General features: G+C 37.7%; 1 protein-coding gene across 5 annotated transcripts in view; it reads right to left on the bottom strand.

Moving 5' to 3' along the window:
• The window catches only part of RBMS1 (RNA binding motif single stranded interacting protein 1), a 210,886-nt gene extending 199,641 nt beyond the window's left edge, over positions 1–11,245 (bottom strand). For all 5 annotated transcript variants that reach the window (XM_045559528.1, XM_045559534.1, XM_045559532.1 and 2 more), the window contains exon 1: positions 10,725–11,245. In XM_045559528.1, coding sequence (XP_045415484.1) covers positions 10,725–10,799 — 75 coding nt within the window. In that variant the 5' untranslated portion in view covers positions 10,800–11,245. The remainder of the gene's footprint in view (positions 1–10,724) is intronic.
• Positions 11,246–18,279: the final 7,034 nt, after the last annotated feature.

Raw genomic sequence — 18,279 nt, 5'->3', positions numbered from 1 at the left:
TGGCCAGGTAGTTCCATCTATATGATCTTAACTACATGATTTCAGTATACGTCTGAGTTGCTAACAGAAGAACTGTAAGTGTGTGCTTCCTCCATACTCCTTTTAAATTCCCAGTGCATTCATTCATATTTAAAATACAGGGGTTTTTTCCCCCCCCAAAAAGAGAGGAAGGAGCATTTGCATACTGAAAAACAAACCCCCAAAAGACCCCATATGCAGGGTTTAACGGGGTTCAAATCAAAGAAGCCAAGGAAGACAAAACAAAGAAAGGTGCTGTTGTGGCGCCCTAGAAAGCAGATGTTCATTAGGGCTCAGACGCGCAGATTACTATCACAATGTACTTATCTCAACATGCTATCGTCAGACCACAGTCAAATCAAATTTTGAAGGCTCAAAGGATGTGCACTGAAGAACATCCTGTACTGCCGAAACATGAATTTGAATTTTGTGTCAGAAACAGAGGGGAGAAAAGAATACCAGATATCACCCCCTGTCATTTTAAATCCTATCTTTATGTTAAAAAATAACCTACTCCTTTAAAAAAAGGTAATCAAAATCAATGTTTAAGATTTCTGCTATTAAAATTAAAATCTAAGAAACTATTACCAAGTAAGAAACATCTTTTTTTAGTCTTTGGCAAATTAAAAAAACACAACTTTTTTGTGATTATGTTTTAGACAAAGAATAACTTAGTGACATAGTCAAGAAATAGAAGAAATGTGATGTGATTTTAAATTTTATTATGAGTTAAGAAAAAATATTAATAGCTTACTATTTGACCATGTCATATTTAAATTCTAATCTCATTAGGAGTACACATTTATCATCAAGATATTTTCTATTATGCTAATTATGTACTTTTATTTAAAGTATTACATCATGTCTGTGCTTCTATAACACACTTATACATTACCAAATAAAATTTAAAATTTCCATATAAAATTGAATTAGGAATCAGAAGAGAAAATCTGACTCAAAGGGGCAATTGTAGTTAGCAAATTCTTAATCATAATCTATAGCATTAAGAGGTAGCAAAGATGTTTTTTAGCCAAATTAAGTCAGCCGCGCTTGGCCCCTGACTGGGGCAGATCAAGTGGGAGGAGCTTATGTGATAATCATCCTGGCAGATCTCCAACTAGCACACTCACTTGTTAGTGGTCAGACATAAGTCCAGAGTGGCTCAACTCTAAGAGTGCAAGAAGAAAAGCTGGGGGCGGGAGTGGGAGAGAAGAGAGAAAGGAAAGACACTTTGGGATTATCCAAACCCTTGCTAGGAAGGGCCCGGCACTTCACTCTCACCTGCTCCCACTCCGCAGGCCATTGGGCCTTGTCCCGCTCTTCATCCCAGAGTCTATTGGCCAAAACCCAGAAACAAAATACCTCGGGGTCTCTAGTTTGAGTCATCCTCTTAAGCATATATTGGTTCCACGTTTGTCCTCCTTTCAGGGTAGGACTCTTAACCTGTGCTCCACAGGCTGATTCTAAGTAAAAATTTGAGGTTGATGGAAATATGCACCATCATCAGGTTTTCAAGGAGGTCTGGGGTTCCCCTAAGAGTTATGAACCATCAACGGACCAGGACACGTTAAAAATAAGAAAAATCACAGAATTGGACAGTTTATACTTTGTCTTTACGTTTCCTTCTTGTTACCAAACTCAAGAGATGTTTAGGGCTAGAGAAGAGCGAGGAAAAGCTGTGAGGTTGTAATAATCTAGCCAGTGGTGAGCTCAGGGTGAAGAATACAACTAGCAACCCTCAGGCTGCTTAAAAAAATAATAATAATTTTTCTTTTTTTTTTAATTGGAGGGGAAAAGGGAACAAGAGATTACCTCCGAGGCCAGCACAAGAAGAAAAAACAGATGAGTGGGGAGCTAGTTTAGCAGTGAGGACAGCTCCCACGGCCTGACCTCAGTGGGAAGCTCCAGTGCCAACAATCTCCTGGCTCATCTGACCACAAGCCCCACTGTCTATCTTCTTGAAACTCCTTCCCTAGTCCTAAAATCTCTAAGCCCTATTGAAGGACTACAGGTAAGCCCTGTCTCCCCACTCCTCTGAAGAAGGCAGAGATAGGTTCCTGGAATTCCAAGTCTGAATTCGTACCTCTCTCTCCAAGAAATAATGTCTGGTATGGTGACTTGGTTCTTTGGTAGCATTAGTAGAAAACTGTATGTGAATTATAAAGTGAATTACTTTTACAGGCTCTTATCGGTTGGCTGGGGACCCTATCATTAAGTATAACTATTTATATATGAAATGAGTTTCAAGGTCTAAATATCCAACTGACAAGCTAACTATTTGGAATAAAACTTGTTGGAAACACAACTCTCTTATAAATTGCAGTACACCAATTATTGAACAAATCACACAGAGCACAAGAAAAATATCATCTAGTAGCCAGTTCTCTGGTAGCCAATTCTTTCTGTGTTGTTTATTTTTTTAAAATAAAAGTATGCAAGTGATCATGTGGAATGAAACCTAAGAAGAGGCTAGGATTTGGCACCATTTTTTTTTTAGACTTTCATTTTAAAAACAATGAAATTAATCAGAGCTGTGCATTGTAGGAGGCAGAGAGGGTCGTGAGAGTATTTCAGTTAATGACTTGAAAATAAATTTTTCTTTTTATAAATGTCTGCATTTGTCAAAAGCCTGCTTGGTGATGAATCCAAATTGTTGTTGAGAAGACAAAGGTAAAGCTGATGGTATTACAAGTTTCTAATAAAATGTACTTTTTCCTTATAACCAAATATTTCATTTGGGACTTTATTATATAAACTGTGAAAATATTTCATTGTAATTCTGCGGCTAAGAGAGGGTTTAGAGGTTCTCCAGTACAAATATACTCCCAATAGCAACTCAAAAATCACCATGTTTAAAAAGTATTTAGCAGGGGAAACAGTATACTGTTATTTGAGGATAATATAAGTATAAGCTAATAATATAAAATTCATTTTTGGCAACTTTGATTCCTCCCCACTAAGAAACTCAAGTTAAGAGCATGGTATTCCATGATGTATCTGTCCATTTCTGCCATTCTAAGTATTCAGTTTTTCAATGCATAAAAAACACAACTGGTAGTGCGTGAAATGGGGCCACAATTACAGAGCTGGGAAGATAGATGTAATTTCCCTTCAAGACCAGTGAAAATTATTATGACATCTACAAAGTGATCTTGTTTTATTGCACAGAAACTTTCCCTGAAATCACTGTTTATCTGGGCCCCAGCAGCCCAACTGCATAGCACATGTTGTTCAATGGGCAGCCAGAGGGACGGACTCTGGGGTCTGAGGATAGTATGACTCCCGCAGCACTGGGTTCCATTTGCAGAGGTGAATAACAGCTTATTTTAAAAGAATTAAACTAGATAATGGCCAGATAAAGAGATATCTATGAAAGATCAGGAATAGTTTTTAAAATCTTATTTTCTGAAGAAATGCCAGCTTACATTAGACACATTATCAATGTATAGATTGCAGGCAAGCAGTGATCTAATTAGCAGCATTACAAAAGCTCAAACTTATTTTTTCCCCTTTGCCATAGGCAAGGCTAATGAGTTAGGAGAAATACACATCATTTCAAGTGGTTCAAAACAATAAAAGTAACATTTCTATATAACCATTATGTCATGATTTAAGGATTATATTACCAGGCTGTCACACCTCTAATAGGTTGGCTTTACAGTACATTTGTAAGCAGAAAACTGAAAAAATAATAATATGAAATAAATTAATTGAATGTGAAATTTTGAGGGGAAGGAGTACTTTATATTAAGTACAAAAAAATCATTCTTTTAAAATGTTAAGTATTCAATAGGATTATAAAGCAGAAAAAATAAAAAACGATGCGATTCTCAATTCAAACAATTTTCATTCATTTACTTAAAGCCTAATTTCTTTCTAAAATTCCCAGATTTATTGCAGCTTTTATTAGCACGTTACTTTTTCTCATGAAACACATGGCAATTTTTAATCCCACATATATCTTAGTGCCTTCCGTGTCACTCTGAAGCTTGGCTGGTATACTGCCTTCGTGGGTATATTATTTGTAAATATTCTTGGCTTTTTCTTATGTTGTGTCTCTTCTGTCTTCCCTGCTAGCTTGTGAGGTGCTGAAGAACAGGGACCAGATATTTCACTCCCTAAATTTTCCCAGTGTCAAGTGGAGAGAATGGTGCACTGGGGTCACTCAGTAAATACAACTGATTGGCTAGTGTTTTAGCCCTTCATGATCCTCAACAATTTTCCAACAAAATGCCAGCTAAAAACTTTACTGAATTCCAGGATACAGACATTATAGCCAATGTAGGAAATCATCCACTGACATTGATTTTGCATGTTTACAGTGCCAGATTTACCTGTAACTTAATTGTTCACATTAGCATCCAAACTCTCTTTTAGAGGCTTACTTTTCAAATTCAGCATCCAGAAGACTATACCTATTCTCCATCTTCTAAAATGACAGATGCATCCTTTTAAGAATTAAACATAAGACAATATAGAGAGAATGATAATGCTCAGGTTTATACATTTCTTCTCCCCTAGGATATCTAGATGTTGATTTTTGCTCTCTCTTTTTTATTTCTCATCATTTTTGACATGCTTATTTTCCAGTGCTTGTTTGAAAAATTAAAATACTCATATAATTGTGTTAAGGAGAATAGATGCATTAAGCAAAAGTAAGGAATTAGATTATGGAAGATATATGTTCAGTTTTTCATTGGCTTAGCTGTCGCTGTCCCCTCTACACTTTTCTATTACCCTCGTATCCATCAGATTAAGAAATATTTAGTTTTTATTATCAAATTTATGTGTGTGCTCAAATTTGTATGTGTGTGCAACACACAGTTCTAAGAAGACATTTTGCTGTGTATCACCTGACCTAACTCCCAGTGGTAAACTTCTGTACCATCCAAGTGCTGCCTCTCCTGAGACACAGCCGTGTTCTACCAGGTTTTACTATTTATTCATTAAGATGAAACAGCAAAGAAACCAGAACATTTAATTCATCCCGCATAAAATCCCCAAGCCCAATGTTCAATGTTTGAATATTTGATTTGGTTTTATACCAAATATTATGGTGCTGCATTTAAATAACTGACATACTATTACCACATTTCTTTAAAATAAGCTATTTTACGTTGAATAAAACACTTTCACTTAAGAGCAACCTGATATATTCCTGCTTATTTCTTTAATATCTCAATAAATGGGATTAAAATGATATTCTCCCAATTTGTAAGCTAGATGGCCAAGTATCATGTTTAGTGTTATGCAACAATCAGTAACTGAGAGATAACTGTAATTCCCAACACCTCAATCCTAGTTCATACTTTAGTTATTATTCATCAAATCAATAAATGTTTTTAGCAAGTCTGAAATACACTGAAAAAAGAGATATTCTTGAAAATTAAGCAGGACAAAATTTGGGCTGTTGTTGGGGAAGGAGCATCCTGGTGATAGGAGACATAGACAGGCTGAGTCACTGATTCAGTGTGTAACATTTTCCCCCTCAATATAATTCTATGAGATTTTCTCTGGCACCCATATTCTTTAATAAAATTTACACCAAAAGACACTTTCGATTCCATAAATTAAGCATTGTCCAACTGATATATGATTCATCTTAAGGATCTTACTCAACTCATAAAATATTTGAGAGGTTTCATTATAGGAACAAAATAAATCAAAGCACAAATCAAACTATATTGAGAATTCATTAGAAAATTAAGCTAGATTATTGTATTTGTAGATTTTGGTCTACAAATTTTTCTGGTCTAAGAAAATTTTGCACGCACTTTTTCTAAATAATAATAGTTCATTAACAAGCATTTATTTAGCACCTACTGCTCTAGGAATCAAGCAAGAAACTAAGATGTTGACATACTTTGAAGACCGGCTTACAATAGGGTTGCAAGATCATACTTGACTTGGAGAAAATAAACTTTAGTTAATTGAGCATACAATAGCAAATAAACTAGATAAATTCTTCATCTCTAAAAAGAATGAGCAATTTTTAAGTGTCCATGACATTTTTACTGAGTACTTATACTTCCATTCTAGATCTATCTCATATGATTTTTATTGGTTAAACAGATACAGAAAAAAATGATTTTCTTTTCTGGCAACTCCTTCAGGAAAAAGAAAAGGAAAAAAGGTATCTTTGTGTTTGGCTAAGAGATCTGTAACTTAAAATTTGAGTACACATTAAGTAAGCTGAGGTAATTTTAAAGTTTTAATAAACCATTAAGCAAAATACAAAGAGCAACAGATCAGTAAAGTTTTCAAAATTTTTTTCTTGAATATATATTACATGGAAAGTACCCATATTTGAATTTAAATTCCAAGCCAAGATTGCCAAAGATGTAAAGTCTATCTAGCTATACTAATACTAAATGAATACTTTCCTACTTTTCTTCACTTTCTTTTCTTGTTCCCTTCTAGTAGCTTAAGATTTGGCTCCCAACATAGGAAGAGATAACTTATAAAATAGAAGTAGTACAGGCAATTCAAAAGAAATAGCTATTGGAAGAGAAGAGTGCTACAATGTTGCATTATAATGCATCTTCATTTTAACATTTATATGACCTTAAGTCTTCCAATACCATTTCCAGACAGTCACAATATCCCACTCCCCTAAGGAAATAAGGTTTATTCATCAGTGCAAAATATTGCATTGCTAAATTGATATATTTAAGCAAATTTTATTCATCTCCTAAACATGGCTACTTCTTAAGACAAAAAGCACCCCAGGTCTTAATATTTATTATGCTTTCATACTTCCAATCCACTTTATTATACTCAGTAGTATTATGTATCAAATCAGGACTTCTAATTTCTGGAGAAACAGATCATTTGATACTATTCATTTGGCTACAACTAAGTAAGAGTTAGTGTATGGAAAAGTTTAATTCAGAAAAACTGTTTTGTCCTAGTAGCCTTTATTAATGGAATCCCAAATTAATATCATTTATTATTTTTCAGATTTTGAAGATAGGTGCAGATATGTTCTTTTTGCCATACACTTATACAAAAATGACTTAAAAGAAAAAATTATGTTTAGTTTCAGAAACAAACATTTCTTTAGTATAGCTGTTTCTTCAGCATAGAAAACAATACTGCTCTATATACAAAAACTTCAAAATCAAGCTTTTGTTATATTTTATAGAAATACATTTTTATTTTTTTTAATTTGGTGGTAGGTGGGGGAGTTGGAGAGATTAAGTGATTTCTCAGTTGTCTTACTGTTTTCTTTTTAGAAATATATTTTTAGAACTATGTGAATAAAGATTACAAATGTGTCAAATTGCCTTTTGTTGATATAAAATAGCTAACTAATCATGTAAAGAAAATTTTGTACATCCTTTTTGTCAAAAGAAATAGACTACGTATTTCAATCCCCATAAACATTTCCATACCTCCACTGGCAGTAATGTATGTGGAATTTTTGAAATAAGCAGACCATGATTCAAGGGTTGCCTGTACAATAAATGAAATTAATACACCCATTGGTTGAAAATGTGGACATACAAATCTTTAAGTTAAAATGTTAGATTACCAATTTTTTTTTCTGTGACGTGAAAAAGTGAATACTAAATTTAATATAGCACAGCATAGGTCATTTTAAAATTCAGAAAACTCTTTAGAACTATATGCGCTTACATTGATGGAGCTGCATCAGACTACATTTCAGAATGAATGTGTCAGGTGATAAAGAGAACCTGCTGGGATAAGACCATCCTGACTGAGAAACCCAAAAACATCCAACAGTGTGTAAAATCAGGTTACTTGAAATTTATGTTACTCTACACCAAGGTATTATGAAAATTATACAATCTTTTTTATTCCTACAGATGTCCTGCCCTTCCACAGTACTCTTAAACTTACTTTATGTTTAATGCAGACTATTACTTTTTCTAGTGATTTTTTTTTTCTGTCAAAGCACAAAGCATACCAATATGGTCATTTGCTCTAATACAGCACCTTAGATGTTATTTTTTGGTTAATAAATGTAGAACTAATATGTTTTTATGGGAAAAAAATCAGAAAATAAATTTGCCAAAATAGACTTTAACTGTATCATTAACACAAGAACAGTTTGGCATATGTAATTTTTTAAAGTATGGTAACAAAATGCATTTTTAAGTGCCATTTTAATTGGTATCATCTATTCCTTCTGAGGAAAAGAAAACACATCTGTTTATTCCTACTTGATTCAAGAAAATCACATCTATCTGTTGATCACAAGTTAAATATCACTTTTTAAATAACTATGCCACTCCTCAGTTTTTGATATAGCTTCCAAACAGAAGTTTCAAAACAACTCCGGCTAGCAAACACATCACTGTACTTTAAACAGAGTGATGTTTTCTATCCCATATTTCAGGAAGGTTAAAACACACACACGCAGGAGGCAGGATCATGACAGTAGACAACAGATTCTAAGTGAGCTTATTAACTTTTTAGGCAGATTAGGCAACATGTTTTTAACTACAAACCAAACAAAGTCTCTCTCTCTTTTTTTAATGGTACTACTACCATGGTACCAACAGATACATAAGGGAGGAAAAAAAGATTATGCATTCCAAACTCTGCTTACCTAAAATCTGCATCTAATCATGTGTCATTTTTAGAACACGCCCCTCTCTGAGATAACCAAGATACATTTACGATAGGGAATTTAGATTTAATTACCTAACTTTAATACCATGTTATATAGGTCAAGTGAATATGTGCACTTTTCTCTGAAACAAAGGGATTCAGAGTAACAGGATTTCAGATTTCATAGCAGAAACAGCAAAATATGTTTTGAGACTGTCATTTACCGCAACACAAATCAATATTAAATGCTTTATGCAGGAAGCACACTATCAGAAAATGAGCCCTAAAGCTTTCTGGGATCCGACCCTAATTACTAGAGCAGGCTCTGCTGTTTGTCTCTCTCTTCAATTATTTACAGGGCAAAAAAAGCCAAATGGCATTGCATTAGCTATATTAAATGTTATGTACTTGGTTTCGAACTTACTAATGGTACATAAAAATTACTAAGGTAAATGTGCCTGTAGAACCATGGCTTTTTTTCCTTCTTCACCTGAGTGTATGTATTTATTATTCATATTGTTAAGTGTTGAAGAGGCTGTCCTTTAGGCACCCAATGCTGCATAATTTAAACAAGTGCATTAAATATATAAGACATCTAAAAGGCAGCGCATTGATTACACCACAAAATTTCTTTGAACAGCTACAATGTAACTCACAGAGAAAATTAGCATCCCCCTGAAGTTTCTGAAAACAAATACTTGAGAACCACACACAAATAATAGGTATCCTTACTGTTACCATCTTGCTGCTTTCTGGTGATCCAAAGTAAAATGGGAATTGAGTGGAGTGAAAACGGGGCCCTTAAATGCTAGGAAATTTCTGGTCTCAACGCTGACAAGTGTGCTTTTTACATAGACAAATACAGGGGTGCATTGTAGGTACATGACAACATGGACCACACACATTCTAAGAAAGAAAAGCTTATCAGGGTTGAATCAGAGATTCTTTGTACCAGGCGAGAAATGCAGCAACTAGGGCATGATTAACACCTCCCAAAGAAAGTTCAGACACTGCATCCATACCTGATTCTTTTGTGATCTAGAAAGACAGCCTGAGTATTGACAGATGTTAGTGATGGATGTTACCGGCTGAAGAAGGCTGGTGTATCCTACTCCTACCCTCCCACATGTAGCAGAAGCTTCCAAAGCAGTGAAATCTCCAGTCTTCATGGACCCCAATAATTTTTTCAGTGAGTTCAGGAGGCATCAAATTCTTATCATAAAATAAGATAGGCCCATGAACAAAGTACCCAGGGTCCCTAGAAAGCCAGTCGCAATTTATATGGCTACATGTCATCAGTTGTTGTTACCTAAGAGTGCCGAGGCCACTTCTGAGAAAGCACCATTGGAAATCGATCTGTGGTAAACATATAAGGTACTTTTGGTTTGGTGTTTTGTTTTTAACTAAATACAAAGTCACTTCTTTTTCTCCACTGTCATCTGCCCATTGTCCCTCCTTTGCAAAAGCTACAGAGAAGATTAAAAGGGACCTCAATGAACGCTGAGTGAACTTTGGCCACTTTTCTACCCAAAACACAAGCGTAAAAGTAGAAATCAGTAACCAGGTGAAGTGCCACACCGCACAAAGATCAGAGGCGAGGGGCGGGCGCACCGGGCTGGAGGCGGGGAGGAAAATGTCCAGGCCCCCCCTCAAGCTCCAGACAAGGCGCGCGCGGGAGGTTGAGGGGCGTCCCTTGGGGAGGATGGGGGTGAGGCTCCGCGCCACTCCGGGGGAGGCGAAGAGTTACCGCTCACAGGGCGAGGCCCTGGAGAAGGGGTCGGAGAGCCGCGCCCCCAGCGGGGCCAGCCGCGGACCCCAGGCGTCGGCCGCTGACCAGCCAGCGCCCCGCGACCCTCCCCGCCTCGCGGGCCAGGAAGGGGCTGGCGGCTCTTTCCTGTCTAGTCTCTCCCCCCGCGGCTTTCTGTAACCCGATCTCCGCACTCCGCTCACCGGGAAGCCGCCGCCCCGCGCGCCGCCCGGCTCGGCCCCGGCCAGCGCTATAGTTAGCAACCTTCCATCAACTCCGCCCGGGGGCCGCGGGGGCTCGCGGCGCGCCCTCCCCGGGCCCGAGCCTGCGCGCGCCCCCGGCACCCCGTCCTCCGGCGTCCCCCACCCCCGCGCCCCCTCACCTTCGCCTGCAGATACTGGGGGTAGTAGTAGGTGGCGTACTGAGGGTACATCTGCTGTTTCCACACTTTGCCCATGAAGCTGGAAGGGAGCCTGCCGTGCAGGGTCGCGGACACTTCGGGGTTTCCAAGTCTCGCTCGCCCCTGCCTCTCCCTTTCCGGCGGCGGCTGCGGCTGCCGAGGCGGCTGCTGCTGCCGCTGCTCCACCTCCCAGCCGGGACCAGACGTCCTCCTCCTCCTCCTCCTCCTCCTCCTCCCGGGCAGAGAGAAAGACACCGCAGAGCGCAGAGGGCACCCCGGACAGGGCGCTCCCAAGGAGTTTCCTCCCGGAGCCCGACTGCTCCGGGCTGCCAAGGGCGGGCGCGCTGGCCGCGCTGCGCTCGGGCGGGCAGGCTGAGCGGGCTGGGAGGCGATCAGTACAAGTGGAAAGTGCTGCGGCGGCGGCGGCGGCTGCGCTCGGTGCCAGGCGGCATCTGGGGTGGGTGCGCCCGATGGGGAGAGGGGAGAAGGGCTGGCGAGCCGAGGCCGTGGGGGAAGGGCGCGCGGGGGCGGGGCTTGGGCGCCGCCGAGCCCGGGACCCGCTGGAGGTGAGGGCTGAGTTTTAACCACTCCTCACCTCCCGGGCTCGCGGCTGGACGGGCGGAAGCCCTGGGGACCCGGATCGCTTTGTGTCGGGGGTGGGGAAGTGAAGGTGGGGGTGGATTTGGGGGACCCAGATTAAGAACTGCAGAGCAGGCACCTCTTTTGCTTTCCCGAGTTTTATCTCCGTAAGGGGGAGGGGAGGCAAGGAAAAAGAGGAAGTCTGATTAATCTCTCACTTCCCCCCCGCCCAGTGATATTTTTTCACAGGGAGGAAAAATGATTTAGCGCCCAACCACAAAGCTGGAGTCGGGACACCTGGGTTCTCCTCTCGCGCCCACCCCAGGCCACACACTAATTTTCTAGGTGACCTTGGGAAGGCTAGTGTCCTTCGGTTTGGTTTTCCCAGATGTGAGAGGTGAAATCAGGCCCCCTGCACAAAGGGGAGGCAGAGCTCACCCACACGCATCCCCCCTGCACCCCCCACACACCTCACAACAAATACACGGATCTTTCTTATGGGGAGATGCCGCAGAGGCAGAATGTTATTAGAGGACACAATATAGACATCAGCTTTTCTCTGCCTCTTTCTAATGCTGCCAGACAGTCTGTCAACTCCCACTCAGGAGCAAGGAAACTCCCTGAGTTTGGAATATTTTAAGGCCATTTTGAAAGTCACGCTGGCATATTGTTGCAGTGTGCTTCGGTGACATATAAAATCAATCTCTCCCTTTCTGCCTCTCTCCATCTCCTAATTGTCACAGCTTTAGACAGCCCCAGACGAGCAGTGGTTCAGTTCACTCCATAACTGGATATAATTTAATGGAGTTAATTGGTCCCCGAAGCTGCCTGCAGAAGACTTTTATATTCTAGCTCAAAAAGAGAGATAATACTGAAATGTACAAATAGCACAGGTAAGAAAGCATCCCCAAATTGGGGATCTTGCACATCTAATAAAAAAAATTCATTTGTTATTAAATAGACCTTTATTATTTTGTTTTGTCATTTTGGTTTTCGGAGAATCTGTTATTAACACAAGGGAAATCAGACTTAATTGGAACGCATGATTTTGTTAAACAGTTACATTTTTATATGATAACATTTTAAAGCAGGTTTAGTAAGATACTTTGAAATAATGAAGAAATAGTGAACTGAAACCCTTATAATCTTTATATGATTTAGACAAATTTCTAGGTCATACATGTTTGACAAAAATAAGATAAATGTAACCTCATGTGAGAACATTTTGGATATGCCAGGAGGCAAATCATGTCGCCCCTTGTTCACCTATGTGAAATACTGTAAGGAAGCTAGGATTTACTTAGCATCATCTATATTGAGGGCACTGTTGAGGTTAATGACAACCTGAAAGTTAGAGTGGTTCACTGTCTAGCTAGGGGAGCTTAAAAATTTCTTATATTGTTTCAATGTGGGACCCTTTAATGATTTTAAGCAGAGAACTGATATGAACACTAACTTGTGTTTTAGGAACCTAGAAAAACTAGGAAGAATGGTTTGGAGGAGTAAAGGAAGAGAATTACATTGAGAACAATCTAAGAAGTTCTAGGTCTGAGGCAATAAGGGAAACTACCAAACTTAGACTGTTCCACTTATGTTTTTTTCTGGATGATGAAAATCCAGCCTGTTTTAGAGATCCCAAATGCAGACTCACAATTATATAGACACTTGATTTATGACTGGACTGGTATTACAGAGCAGAGGAGAAAGAATGAACTTTTCAATAAATGATGCTGGGTCAATTGGCTACCCATATGGAAAAAATGAAATTGGAGCCCTGCCTCACAAATACCAAAGAGTGGGGGTGAAGAGAGTTCAGATGAATCAAGACCTAGATATGAAAAACAAAAGTGTAAAGCTGTTAGAAGACAACATAGAGGAATATCTTTTTGACCTTGAGATAGGGAAGGGTTGGTTTAATAAGAGTGTAAGATTAATAAATTTAACTGTATTAAAATTAAGAACGTTGATTCATCAAAGGATTTTATGGAGTGAAAAAAAAACCCCACAAAACAGTAACTTGTAATGCATATAACACAAAAGGTTAATATACAGAATATATAAAGAACTCCTTGGAATCAATAAGAAAAACAGAAACAACTAATCAAAATATTAGCAAATTAGAATGAGTGTGTATTTCACAGCACAGGAAGAACAAATATCCAGAAAACACATAAAATGATGCACATTAATAAAAAGAGAAATTCAAGTTAAAATAATAACAAGATGCCATTTCATACTTACCAGAATTGGCAAAAATTAAGAATTCTAAACATAGTAAGAGTAGGTAAAGATGTGGCAAGGGGGAAATCTGAAAACATTGCTTACTGGAGAAAGTGCAAATTGGTACAACCACGACTTTAGAAAATGGTTTGTCATTATTCAATTTCATTTGCATGTATCCTACAGCACAGTGACAGGTGTATGTCTTAAAGAAATTCTTCTATATGTGCACCAAGAGAAATGTACAGGAATGTTCATAATATACTGAAAATAACTCAAATGTCTACCAACTTAGAGCAGATTTAAAAGGTTGTGGTATATGCACACAATGGAACTCTTTGCAGCAGTAAAATGAATACTATGTTCAAAGCATTAACATGGATCATTTCAAAATTTGTGTTGAACAAAAAAGACAAGTCAACAGAATACATAAAGCATTATTTAGCTTGTATGAAGTTCAAAAACAGAAAATATCACTAAACAGTATGTTGTGTAAGAATAGGTACAAGAGTATTAAAAAATAAAGCTTTTATTAAAAAAAAAACCCAAGAAGATAATAACACAAAATTCAGAGACAGTATCTCTGAGGGAGAGGGATGAAGTGTTTAGGGAGGAACCAAGGAGACTTATATGTTCCATGTTTTGTTCTGGATTACCAGAATTGGCAAAAATTAAGAATTCTAAACATAGTAAGAGTAGGTACAGATGTGGCAAGGTGGAAATCTGAAAACATTGCTTACTGGAGAAAGTGTAAATTGGTACAACCACGACTTTAGAAAATGGTTTGTCATTACTCAATTTCATTTGCATGTATCCTACAGCACAGTGACAGGTGTATGCCTTAAAGAAATTCTTCTATATGTGCACCAAGAGAAATGGTGCACATAAAAATATTATTTCAATATTTTTTCTTAAGCAGTTTATAGATTCTTTTGTATTTTTGCTATATTTTATACCGAAACATTTAAAACAAGAATCAGCTTTTAATTTTAAACATGATCATTTTCAAGCAGATACAAAAGCAGAGAGAATAATGACTCTTCTGTTCCTAACACCTAGCTTCAACATTCATCAACATTTTGTCATTCTTGTTTCGCGCATACACTTTTATTTTCCTGGAGTATTTCAAAGCAAATCTTAAGCATCATATTTCACCACTAACTATTTTAGTATCTTCCTCTGACAAATAACTTTTTAAAAACACAATACCACATCACACCTCACAAATTTAACAATAATTTGTTAATACCAGCTAATATCCAGTTATTGTTCATTTTTCTCCTCTTGTCCAAAAATCATTTTTTGTGGTTCATTTATTTCAATCAGGATGAAACAATGTCCACATTTAAATTAGATGATATGTCTCCTAAGACTCTTTTAAGTGAGTGTCCCCACTCACTTTTTAAATTGATATTTATTTGTTAAAAGATTTGGGTCATTTGTCCTATAGAATCTCCCCCATGGCTGATTACAACCTCCTGGTGTAATTTAAAGTGATGGTTAGTTCTAGAGGTTTGATTAGATGCAGATTCACTTCTTTTTGGTAAAGAATACTTCCTAGATGGTACTGAACACACATAGGGGATGTGATGTGTATCACATCAGGACAACCCCAATTCCCCTGATTAGATTAATTCACTTTGTGTGCCTACATTAAAACATCACATGTACCCCATAAAGATATACAACTATTATATATTCACAATAATTAAAAATACAGAAAGAAAAAAAGAGAAATTAAGACAAATATGTAAACAAATATAATGCAAAGTAGAATATGGTAAGTGTTAAAAAAAACTACAAATGTAGCTTAATGCAGGTTAGAAACAAAAAAATATTTTATTCAAGTAGGAAAAGTATTTCATGGAGGCTGTATTACCAAATACGTGTATTGAGGAACTAGTGGAATTTGAACAAGTAGAGAAAAGATGAGACATATGAGGACACATATGAGTTTTAAAAGGGCCAAATAGAAAAAAAAAATCAACATATCCAAACAAATACCAGTTAGAACATAAAATGGGAGAGACAACTCAATACACATGGCAAAATATAGTAAAATAAAATATTTAGGCATAAACTTAGAAAAATATTACAAAGCCTATGTGAGAAAAAAATGTGTAAAGACTCCTGAAAGATAAAGAAGTAGACTTGACCAAATAGATGTTCATTCCATGTTCTTGGATATGTCATCATAAACACATCAATTTTTCTGTATAACTTAACATATAATATCAAATAAATTTATAAATTTAATGCAATCCCCCCCCAAAAAAGATTGATCAGAAGTTCAGGTATTATCAGTGTGACTTATCCATTATAAAGTTACCCATCAACCATTCGCAGGATGGTTTTAAACAGTCGTGGGTGTTGCCTCAATCCATTATTTCATTATGAGTTATAAAATTGTGGTTTTTCATGTTTTATCATTTCTTCTGCTCTTATTAGTTGGAAATTGTCTATGGAGAAGAACTTTCTCTCTTCAGGTCTTTGGTTAACTTGAAATGCAGTTAGCATGGGAAAGAGAATAAATTTCCCCCTATTTACAAATTTAAGAATAATGAATTAGTGTCACAGAAAACGCCAAAGCTAACCAGTTTTAAGTAGCATTCTGAATTGATGACTTTTTATGCTGTATTTAAATTGCTTCAATCCATTGCAGTCATTATTCCTGTTAATGCTCAAATTGTCCCATCTTTGGCCAAAAGAAGCCCTTTTGAATTCGTTTCTGTGTCTTTTTTTTTAACCAGACCCTAGTAGTCTTTTTGGTTCCTCTTTTTGCTTTCTAGTATATAAGATTGTCCCAGAATCTTACACAGTTCATGCACAGACCTGAATCAGCCATTTCTCTAAAAAATCCAGGTCTGTTTGCTTTAAAAAAAAAATTAAAAATAATAACAATTTATTTAAAATATGTTCTACATACTTATCACATTTGTGGGAAGGAGCTCATGAAAGATTCTTAATAGAAATTTGTGCCAAGGTGACCCGCAGGAAAGTATGAATCATTGAGTGATTTTTTTTCCCAAGAGAGGTTATACATTTACACCTTCACCGACACTAAAGAAGCATCCTCTGTGTGCAGAATATTGAGCACACAGTAGACTCGGTGCTTGCCTTTATGGACCTTATGATCTCATGAGGAAGATAGAGATAAAACAATGATAAATTGTGATAAACTCTACAAAGAAAGCAACAGGATAATGGGGGAAAATAACTTCGTGATAATTAAATTAAGAAGTTAAGTAGAGTAGTTGGGGAAACCCTCTTTGAGGAAGCGTGGTAAATAAGAATGGGTCAGCAGTAAGTACTCCGCATGGGGTAAAAAGCAGAGGGTTGTGTTTCTGCAGAAGAAGCAACAAGTTAAGGACCTTGAGGCTTGAACTGTCCCACCTGAGATCTCCAATCTGGTTTCTCTTCTAGCCAATGGTAAATATTTTTTGGTATAGTTAATCAAAAGTGGGCCAAACAAATTAGCTTTGATTAATGCCTTTGTTCTAATGCTAACTGCCTGAGAGTATTGAAATAATTGAAGGATAAAATGAGACATTTTGCTACAAAAAGCCGGTGTGCTACGGCATCAGTGAATTGTAAATGGGATGTAGGTACATGAGAAAGACCTCATGCAGAACTTGGAGAATTACTTGTTGTTGAGTACTGTTGCTTCTATACTAGGTAACTAGGTGATATCTACAATACATTTACTGAACACTTAAACGGAAAGGCAACACGGTTTTTACAAGATGAAAGTGTGACTGGCATATATGTTAGAGGTCTTAGGGGGTTAGACAAATAAGAATGTAGATAAAAGGGAACCAGTGCTTATAAAAGACAATGAGGTTTTGTCATAAACAGGGAATTGTTTTACAGTCTTCAGGAATGTTTATGTATAAGTCTCCTAGCTTGATGTTTCTCAGGCATTAATCCTCAGACCTTACTTTGCTGAGCTCTGAATTAAGAAACTAAAATCTCATTATAACATGGCCGGGCGTGGTTGCTCATGCCTGTAATCCTAGCACTCTGGGAGGCCGAGGCAGGTGGATCGCTCGAGGTCAGGAGTTCAAGACCAGCCTCAGCAAGAGTGAGACCCCGTCTCTACTAAAAATAGAAAGAAATTATCTGGACAACTAAAAAAATATATATAGAAAAAAAAAAATTAGCCGGGCATGGTGGCGCATGTCTGTAGTCCCAGCTACTCGGGAGGCTGAGGCAGGAGGATTGCTTAAGCCCAGGAGTTTGAGGTTGCTGTGAGCTAGGCTGACGCCAGGGCACTCACTCTAGCCCGGGCAACAGAGCGAGACCCTCTCTCTCAAAAAAAAAAAAAAAAAGAAAGAAAAGAAATGAGAGTCCAGAAATGGACACAAACATATAAGGAATTTAGTATATTGGCATTTTAAATTAGAGGAGCAAATACTCACTATTCAGCAAAGATGTTGGGATTCTGGCTAGCCATTTACAAAGTATATAAAAAAAATCTCATTATATGTCATTGCTAAAGAAAAGTATTTGCTTTACAAATGGTAATATGCTTTTAAAGAAATCATCAAAATTGTAAAATTCTCAGACTGTGTTCTCCTAGCCCCACCAAAGTTTGAGAAGCACTGTTTAGTGCCCAGTTCATACCACAACTGATAACTCCCTTCCCATTTTTCCACATTCACTTTCTTCCACCATGTGACCTCTTGGCTTGTAGTTTTATCCTCCCTTCCATGCCTGCTCCTTCCAGCCCTCACCACAT

This window comes from Lemur catta, chromosome 8 (genome assembly GCF_020740605.2).
Source record: "Lemur catta isolate mLemCat1 chromosome 8, mLemCat1.pri, whole genome shotgun sequence".
NCBI lineage: Eukaryota > Metazoa > Chordata > Mammalia > Primates > Lemuridae > Lemur > Lemur catta.
The sequence above is the reverse complement of the archived record's forward strand: the minus strand, read 5'-3'. Positions and strand labels throughout refer to the sequence as shown.